Source organism: Triturus cristatus, chromosome 6 (genome assembly GCF_964204655.1).
Source record: "Triturus cristatus chromosome 6, aTriCri1.1, whole genome shotgun sequence".
Taxonomy (NCBI): domain Eukaryota; kingdom Metazoa; phylum Chordata; class Amphibia; order Caudata; family Salamandridae; genus Triturus; species Triturus cristatus.
The window spans coordinates 653,059,693-653,069,964 of NC_140589.1; the positions used below are offsets into that span (position 1 = coordinate 653,059,693).

The window sequence follows — 10,272 nt, forward strand, 5'->3', positions numbered from 1 at the left end:
CCAGTTAGGGGCACAATGCATATGCCCCATATAAAATCATGCCTGGTATAGAATGCCAAGTGTAAATATGACCTAGAATATGAGTGAGGATATTTATGAACTCAGGAACGTGCCATGGCGTCATAATGTTCAGTGTGTATGCCTTGATAAATGTTGCATCTTTATTACTGTGCTATAAGAACATGAATGGATCAGCCAATCGTTGTGCCAGGATAAGGCATCAAAAAAGTTACTGGGCAATGATGCATCAGACTACGGTGCCAAAATCAATATGCTATTTGATTTGTGTGACAGAATCCGAACAACTTACTTTTATTATATAATAATAACATGATAATCATTTTAAATGGTCTGCAGATTGTGTCCCAGCCTAAAGAACGCCAGTTTCTTCTATAAGTGGATTTTTTCCTTGGCACTGGCCCACGGAGCCAGAAAGAGCTCCAGGCTTTGGGAAAGTACCTGTGTTACAAACACCGGATCATTCATGGTATCACCAGTACACACATGTTTGTGGCCTTGTCTATTGAGACTTTTCCCCCAACACATGTGCTTTTCAGTCTGGGTGGCAGATGACGCGATAGTCCTTTGTCCACTTTGCAGGAAGCAGCAGAGACAGCAATCCTGCAGACTTTTAACGTATGGCGCGCTGTCTAATGGTGGATTTTTCTATACAAGGGAACAAAAGGAACCACATATTACTAATCTACTAACTATTTAACTCTAATATTGGGTTTAGGAGTAGCATGCTACTTGCTGGAAAGCGCTTCAATGTCTTGTCAGGGATAGTAAACGCTATGTAAACGCTATGTAAATACAAGTTACAATTTACAACTACCTTGTATGAGGCTGGAGTCTATAGATGTCAGCAGAAAATCATGACTTAAAAGAAGTCCAAAACTGAAGAGGAGTTTGTATGCCAATAATATGTTAGTTTAATTTTCTTAAATGTGTGCCTGCATATTTAAAGCCCATGATGAATGAAGTCTGGATGTGTAGCGCTGAGAGGCGACAAAATACTTCTAATCCACTCACCCCTCCACAGAGGACCTTGGAGTGCATCTGATGAGAGCTTTCATCCTGACACCCCTGACTACTGTCATATGAACTTTTCTGCAACTTCAAAAAAACAGGAACTTTGTCAGGTTCCAAAGGCTTAAGAACTGGGCAGTCAGACTTTGTCTCGCCCTTCGAAAAACGGACCACATCAAACCCATCCTTAAACCACTCCATCGGTTCTCTGTTGACATCATGAACGTAAGGTCTTCTTTGCTGCGTCCATACAACATAATGGGCAAACCCCTGTGTGCGGCAGAAGCTTGCATCTCTTTACACTCCATCCAGCCCAATATTCACCAGGTTAGATCAACCGGTGATCACGCAAGTGCATGACCCAATGTTCACCCGTCAGATCAACCGGCGATCACGCAAGTGCATGACCCAATGTTCACCCGTCAGATCAACCGGTGATCATGCAAGTGCATGACCGAATATTCACCCGTGAGATCAACTGGTGATCACGCAAGTGCATGACCCAATATTCACCTAGCAGATCAACCGGCGATCACGCAAGTGCATGATCCGATGTTCACCCGTCAGATCAACCGGCGATCACCAAGAGCATAAAACACGGAAGATCATCACTCTGGACTGGGTTCAGCCTGTGGTCCAAACTCAAATAACTAATTGTGTCTTAGGAAACCTTTGAAAACCTAACTATTCAAGCCTGCCTTACAGTAAAGTTGAAAGAAACTGGGCTCGCGATCGAAGATATCAGGCAGGGTTAATCACTTGTTTGTCTGGACGCTCACTCCCTGCACATTTTTGTGCTCATTCAGCCTTATGTCGGGTACTCGGAAGCAACAAAGGAGACTTTTTATCACTCTATAGTAATTCTTAAAAACATAAAATCTGCAGGACTCTTCGTGGAACATCTTGGATTGCATTATGGTCAGAAGCAATTTATTCCCGCGAGTTGATTTCATGAGCCAGTATTGATTTCAGGCAGATCATTGCAGATGTGATTAGAAATGAACCATGGTAACGTCCCCACGTTCTCTAAGTGGGCGTGAAAAGCACTCAGCAGTACACGAGTTGTTTCACATTCCCTAAGGAAGTGAAAAACGAAATAGCTGTTTGGTGGTTTATGTCGTGGGCTTGTTGCTGAAACGGAGACTCTGTTTCTACAAATCTTTCAGTATTTGTGCATCAAGGTGCAGGGAGGAAGACCTCTCTTGTGCTTGTGCGCAGCGCGCTTCATTTAAACAGTTTAGGGCCAGGGCCCAGGGGGTCGAATCCATCACCATCATCATTCAGTTGAGCTCACTTTGTCACCCCAGTTCACACCCAGCTATTACAATTGGAGTAAACAGGAGTGTCCGGTCCTAGCCCTTCATCGTATACATTTGCATATGCATTAATAATCACTTGACCTCCATTGACAAAGAGGTCTCAGGGTCATTATTCCCAAAATAGTTCCGAATTACCACTCTGTGTGACGTTGCGTGGGGGCCGTAGTGAGACCTGTACCTGTTTCTTCCTGGAATGTTGTTTGTGGGCAGGGCAGACGCTTGGCATAGGCGAGCTGGGCCCAGCCGAAAGAAGAGGGCAGATCAGGTAAGTGGCAGTGAAGGTTGAAGACAGGAGGCATGACCTAATCTACATCACTTGCACTCCACTGATGGACAGTTTCTAGTTCTTATCAGAGCAAGTGAAAAGTGTATGTGAAACCAGTGATAACCATAATGGTATCAACTGTCAGGACAGAAATAGTTAATATTCATTGAATTAATTCTCACTTAACAGGAACAACTGTGTCCGCCAGAGAAAGAACAGTGCAGTAGCTGTAATAATTTCTCTGAAGTAGTAGATCCCATCATACAATGCACTTAGAAAATTATCGGTGGGAGCACAAGGCAGGGGTATCACTGCCCATCAGGCAAACCCCACTGGGGATGAGATAAAATGCCTGACCCCACGGAAATAATTAACTACCAGTACCACCAGCCATTAGGAGTCACAATGCCTAGTCATGGGGGCAGGATTCATCTATACCAAAAGGAGTACTATTGTAGGTTGACCTTTATCACCCACTAGAATCTAGCACTGGGTTGGTGAGCAACATTTTATGGTGCACTTGTCAGTACACTCATGACTCTTGTCTGTTGACAAAAAATATAAAAGAGGAGCAGACAGTTACCTGGTCAGTGTACCAGGACCATGCAACCCTGCAGAGATGCATTCACATCAAGCTCTAACAGATGGCCTCACAACAAGCTCCTTTCTATGCAAGTACAAGATGAATAGTTGACACTAAGTCTTTGCCCATTGGAACCCTCAATATTGTTATCCATTGGCCCGTTCACCTTCCTATCCCAGGGTCACAAGGGTTTCCATTGCTTGTTCCTACCTTTCCTATGTTCATAAATATTCGAGTCATATTGAACACTCTGGTGGTACGTGAGTCTACCTTGAGGATTGCTATCCTCACTTTGCAAATCCGTCTTGACCCTGTGCCCCATGGGAAACTTGAAGTTTCCTGAGGTGGCAGTGCATGCAGTGAGATGTCCAGTGGGGCTGTGCATGCACTTTAAATGTCCTCAAAGGGGGCGGCTGTGCATGCACGCAAGATGTCCTTACAGTGGGGGCTGTGGCTGTGCGTGCAATTGAGGTATCCTTACAGTTAGGTTGTGCGTGCACTTGGGATGTCTATACATTACAGAGGGGCTGTGCGTGCACTTAGCATGTCCTTACAGTTAGGTTGTGCGTGCACTTGGGATGTCTATACATTACAGAGGGGCTGTGCGTGCACTTAGCATGTCCTTACAGTGGGGATGTGCGTGCACTTTAGATGTCCTAACAGAGGGGGCTGTTTCATCATTATTTATCATGGCCGATGCAGGACAACAATAAGACAACAATTTTAAAAGATGCCCCAATAACGCTGGTGATTAATGATCCGCTGGAGAGCAATTATTTGTCTGTTAGTAGTTTTCAAATAACTGGCTGAACTGTATTTTGTGTGGAAGCTCAGTGGGTTGCTGCGCCTGCCTTAGAGAATTGGTAACAGTCGATGGAGATGGGTCCTGGGAATACATGCAGAAAGTCTCTGAAGACTGAAACTGAAATTATTCAAGCTGCATTCCATTGTTTTTTCCTCCACTGTGCCTCTCGGGACAGATTGCAACTCGGGCGTTGTCTTGCTCCAATAAGAAAAGTCTAGCAAGGATCCCTCTGAGAGGGAACACCCGCAACCGCACCCCACCTGGGCCTTGTCAGTGAGGTCCTTTTGAGTCCTGTGGCAGAGTGAGCACAGGACTCACGCTTTTTAGTTTTAATGCACATCAAAGGGAAATATAATACATTTAGGTGCACACAAAAGGTACTATTTATTTCGAAGTACTTTAACCACAAGGTTGTTTAAATACTCCGAAGCGCATAAAACTATTGAAAAAGGGATAAAGAAGTGAAGAAAAAAGTATCAGCAAAGTAAAGTATTAGCACCAGCCCTGGCACTGAAGTAGACTTCTTTTTAGGCAGATGTGCCTATGTGAGTAGGCAAAACTGGTGTGAGCCATTGCCCCTGCTGCATGCTTTGGAGGGCGGAAGAAATATGGGAATGACATTTGAACAGGCCAGGGGATAAAGATAGCTGATGCAAGGACCCTTTGTGTATTTAGCATCTTCTTGCTTTGTTGCCTTTCTGTAGCAGGCTCTCGTCGCCTCTTGTGTCCTTGTTTGTTAATTTAATGTCCGCCAGTCAGCTATTATGATCACACACATTTGTTTTTATTAGGTATTTCATGAGTGCATTTAAGCCCATTATGAGATTTAACAAATTTGATTTTGCTTTGGGATTGTGCTAAAAAAGTGGCGCAATCCCAATGCAAAATCAGGGCCTCAATTAATTTTAATTTTTTTTTCAAACCCTGCCACAAAGAAATTGGCAACAAGGAGAAGCATGTTAGTAGATCTTTTATGCTTAATTGGTTACAAAGTCTGCATTTTCTAATATTTTTATAGGGTTAAGGCATCTGCTGCAGAGGTGACCAGTAACTATCAGGCAATAATAATTGGTGAGAAGAACCCTGGAGGTTAAAGTATTTCTTGGAGAAATTTCTGTTGTGTAGTCCCAGATCTGACTCAAAGTAGCATAGAAGGTTAATGTGCCTGCAAAGCACATCATGTTATATGCAGATGACAGATTTGTTTTAATGTAGCTAGGTAAGGTTACTGCTTTGAACAGAGATCCGTTTGGTACTTGCAGTTCATAAATAGTAAGCCTTTTAATCTAGCACCGTTAGCTTTGTAGGATATGTGACTGCTACAACTTTTAACCCTCACTGACTCATGCAACACATCTTGTACACTGATTTACACGCTTGCATGATTTATTTTCAATCTGTATGTTATGTAAATCGCTCTGAAACCCTGCATTGGGATGAGTAGCGTTATAAAAGAAAGTAAAGTAGTGCTATTTAAATTGTGTTTAAATACTGGGACAGACCAACACATCTGAGATACTTACAGTTCATGCACTCACATAAAGGGGCCAAAGCCAAACAAAGTCAAAAGCATGCCTCTCTTAAGTACCTGTGAAGAGATAACCAGCTGTGTGCTTTTGTTTCCCTCCGTTGTATTTACTCTGGGGGCCCAGCAGGAGCTAAATTATATCTATGCCCGCAAGCACTGCACTGCTCAAAAAATGTACCTCGCCGGCGAGTTGCCACGCTATGACAGCTGGGACGTGATGTGACGCCCCCCTCCGTATGGTCATCAATGTACAGAATGGTCAGATAACAAGACAGTGAGGGTTACAAGGTCTAGGAGTCGCATGCCCTTCTTAGCTCACTGTATTTTATTGCAATTTAAACAGGGAAGACTACAAGCTAACATTTTAAAATGGATGTATTTATCCGTTATTCTTTTTATTATGAATATCTTTCTTTTTCTTATTCTTTCAAGCTTACTTAAGATGAAGCGAATAAAACCAAGTGGTGCAGCCTTTAGAAAAATGAAAAAGGCCAGAGAGGAACAATTAAAAAAGCATGAAGGTGCACTACTGAAATACCTCAGTCGCGAAACAGAAACTCCTAGTACTACTACTACTGTTACTGAAGCAATTTCCGAATCTGAATTCCAACCATCATCAAAGTCAAGTGATCCTTCAACTTCAACAAGTGATAAGGGGTGTAACCAACAAGAAATTCCAGCTGTTGACTTAAAAGATGTTGGTCTTTGGCCAAGTAGGATTAAAGATGACACGCGTATCTTACTGGTAGGACAAGGGGCGTCTGTGGTTCAACATCTAGATTCTGATTTTGGTGAAGTCATTCGTGAGGGTGCTTTAATCAAAGGACGAACCAGAAAACTTACACGCGAGTGGTTTTTTCAAACTCTGCCAAATAATGAAAAAATGTTGAGATCGTGGTTGGTGTACTCTCCTTCCAAGAAAGCTCTTTACTGCTTTTGTTGCAGACTATTTGCAGACAGAAGTCATTCAAATTTTGATTCTACAGATGGATTCAACACGTGGTGGAAACTCAATCCTAAAATTTGCGATCATGAATCTAGTGTGGCCCATGTTCGATGTTTCACACAATGGAAGGAGTTGGAAATTAGAATCCGATGTGGAGCAACAATTGACAAAAAGGCACAAGAACAAGTTGAAAATGAAGTAAAGAAGTGGAGGGAGATACTTTCAAGATTGTTGGATATCATTAGATTCCTAGCTAAACAAAATTTGGCTTTACGGGGTCACCGAGAAGGAATTCATTGCAAGACTGATGATGAACCTGAATCAACAGGAAATAGAGGAAATTTTCTAGAATTGGTTCATTTGTTGGCCAAATACGATCCAGTGCTACGTGAGCATACTGTAAGAATTAAGCTGGGGAAAAAGTATGCTAAATCCTATATGTCGCCTACTATCCAGAATGAGTTTATAGAACTTTTGGGAGAAAAAGTAAGAAGCAAGGTTATCGAGCAAGTGAAAGAAGCTAAGTATTTTTCTATGATATTCGACAGCACCCCTGATATTTCTCATAAGGATCAGACGAGCCAAGTTTTACGCTATGTTATGATCAATGGAAATAAAGTGATGGTTGTGGAATCATTTGTCGATTTCCTTGAAACAAAAGGTAAAACCGCTGAGAATATTTCAACTATGATTTTGCAGAATTTAGAAAGCAACGGAATTGATATTCAAAATTGTAGAGGACAAGCATATGATAATGCTGCTGTGATGGCTGGTCAACATACTGGCGTTCAAAGACGCATCAGGGAAATTAATGGAAAAGCAGAATTTGTCGCATGTACAAATCACTCCCTGAATTTGGCTGGTTTACATGCAGCTTCTGTTGCTGTGAATTCTGTGACCTTTTTTGGAACTGTGGAGCGTTTGTTCGTGTTTTTTTCTTCCTCGACCCATCGCTGGGATATTCTGACTTCAGTCACTGGCCAAAGTGTCAAGCGTGTAATAGAGACTCGGTGGAGTGCACGGGGAGATGCTGTGAGTGTTGTAAAAAAAAATTACTCAAAAATCTTAAGTGCTGTAGAACGTTTAACTGGTGAAGAAGAAAATAGAGTTACCAGGTCAGATGCTGGTGTGCTGCTTGTTGCTTTACAATCTTTTTCCTTCCTGTGCTTTCTTGGCCTGTGGGAATCCGTCCTTGTTGAAATTAACGACACTCAGGTCTACCTCCAAACCAAAGGATTGAATATACAACAATGTGACATAAAACTCAATGCTTTAAAAGCCTTTCTAACTGACAATAGGTGTGAATTAGTTAACAATTCAGTAGCTTACGCCAAAGAAATTTGTGATGATCTTGGGATAGTCATGGATCGTCGGTGTAGAAAGAAGAAACTAATGGCAGGTGAAGAATCACGAGATGCTGAATTGACATACGAAACTGAGTTGAGGAGAGAAATGTTTTCTTCACTGGACAGAGTGATCCAAGAAATCACCACAAGATTTCAACAACTTCATGTTCTTGCTGAAAAATATGCTTTCCTTACTCCATCGAATCTTTTGAATGACAAATACGAATGTCAATTAAATCATTATCATGATGACATTAATGAGGAAGAGTTCCTCGTTGAGAGAAAAAGACTTCAGAGTTTTATTTCTGTTGCTGCTACGCAACACGAAACAGAGACCTGGAAGGACAGTCCCCTTGAACTTTTGCAGTTTATTCTAAAATACAGTCTTGAGAACTCCGTTCCAAATATTGTAATACTACTGCGAATTTTCCTCACAATTGCTGTAAGTGTTGCTGGTTGTGAGAGAAGTTTTTCTAAATTGAAATTGATTAAGAATTACCTAAGATCTACAATGAGTGCCTTACGTTTAAGAAATCTTGCCATACTGTCTATAGAACAGCAACTGAGTGATGAAGTAGACTTCGACGATGTCATTGATGATTTTGCCAATAGAAAAGCAAGAAAAATAACATTTTAGAATGTTGGATTTACGTTTTACTTGAAAATTAAACATAGTGTTTTCATTTACTTTCCTATACATCATTTTGAATTTTTGTTGGGTTTTTTTTGTGTTTTTTTTTCAACTCTTTATTTAACTTGGAGAAACCTTGGTCATGTGATACAGCTCTGCACCTTACATTTTCTTTCTGCACCAGTTTTAACACATGTCAGTACATAAGTTCCAACTAAGCGGGTAATGTTACAATATATGCAATGCACTTCTTAAACTGTACAGTGGTCTTCTGTTTTGTTGTATTTTTGGTGTGTATTAAGAGGGGCGGCTAATTAAAACAATATTTTTTTATATTATTACAAGACCTAATAATAAAGTCATAGTAACCTTAGTGTTGTTTTCAGTGAATTTACTATAATGAATTCATATCCATCTTCCTCCCCCCCTCACCCTTATTGTGCAGGGGGCCCTCCCGCCATGTTTGGGGTACAGATTCTGAGGTGGGCATGCGGGACCCCAGGCCTCTCATTTGGGAAGAGGCCAGAGCGGTCTTTGGCACCGAACGACAGGTTATTGATAAAGATCTGATTGACTGTCCTAATCCTCCACAGTTAACCGGTCGATGGACCCTCCACTCCCCTCCCTTCACACACCAGCAGGGGGCTGAAGGTAAACCCCACCCGGCAGTGTGCAAGCCTTGCCATTCCGTACTTGACACATTATTATGATTTTACTGTTCTTGTAGACTTTTAACATTGTTGGTTACCATGAAAGTAATGTGAACACAAAATCGCAGAAAAATTTAATATTTCTTGTTTCTTCTGAATATTCAAGGAGTGCCGCAGCGCTGGAACAGTTTGTCCCGGGTCTTGGATAGAGTTGAACAAGTTCCCATGGCTCCCACAACTGTGTTTAAGGATTGTGATCATAATGTGTCGCCCCTCCCTGTATTTTAGCTTTGGGCCCCCAGGCAGGCTGTGCACCATGTGTATGCTCAGGCTGCTGTGAAGGAGAGATGCACTATTGCAAGCTGGTTTTGGGTACCAAGAGCACATGTCTTTTCATTCCCAGGGAGTTGGTTGCTTCTGCTTGGAAGTAATGACAGGGCGCGACCCCTGGTTGTTGCCTTTGGGCCACCAGAGTGGGCTTTGTATCCGGTCTGTGTTGGAAAGGTGGAGCTGACTGACCCCTTTGTGCTGCGTTTAGTTTTAAGGGCACACAGTGAGTCATTCCCTGTGAATAATTAATTTGCTGTTTTTGAAAGATAAAGAATCACAGGCTTCGACACTGTTAAGTTAGTTTTGGGTCCACAGAGCACATCACGTTTGTGCAGGTCCCCACTGCTTTAATGGGGGGGACCATGATGTATGGTCATTTAATGTCAGCTGTAGATGAAGGTTACATGAACAGTGTCATGTATGTGCATGTTTGCATTGTGCGGAGGGGATTACCAGGTAATTGTTCACGCAGCTCTCTGATGGATGTCACATGTGGTTTTTCTGAGTCCCCAGGTAGATCATGCAGTCTGTGTGTTCTCTTTTGTACTGCCAGTCACCGGTGTATTCAACTGTGTAGCCTTGGACCGTGTCATGTATGTGCATGTAAGTTGCATGATCAAGGTAACTATTAGAGGCAATACTTGGTGTCTCGCGGACCTCTTTGAAGTGGGTGCCACCCCCCCCCCCCCAGGGGGGGGCGGCAATCTGAGGGAGAGCCCCGGGCGCCACAAGCTCTAGATACGCCACTGCCCTGTAGCCGAGAATAGTATTCAGCTATTTATATGCTTGGACATCCTTCATTCATGCTTGCTGTGCCTACGCTAATGTAAACATGGAACG

General features: G+C 42.4%; 1 protein-coding gene across 1 annotated transcript; it reads left to right on the forward strand.

Annotated features, from left to right (window-relative positions):
- The first annotated feature begins 5,971 nt into the window (after positions 1 to 5,971).
- Positions 5,972 to 8,458, forward strand: LOC146817693 (zinc finger MYM-type protein 1-like). Its single transcript, XM_085609661.1, has one exon. It carries the CDS (start codon positions 5,972 to 5,974, stop codon positions 8,456 to 8,458), a length of 2,487 nt encoding a protein of 828 aa, XP_085465787.1.
- The last annotated feature ends 1,814 nt before the right edge of the window (positions 8,459 to 10,272 follow it).

What these genes read in the sequence shown, in the direction of transcription:
- LOC146817693 (XM_085609661.1), top strand. Translation starts at nt 5,972, where the DNA reads ATGAAGCGAATAAAACCAAGTGGTGCAGCCTTTAGAAAAATGAAAAAG.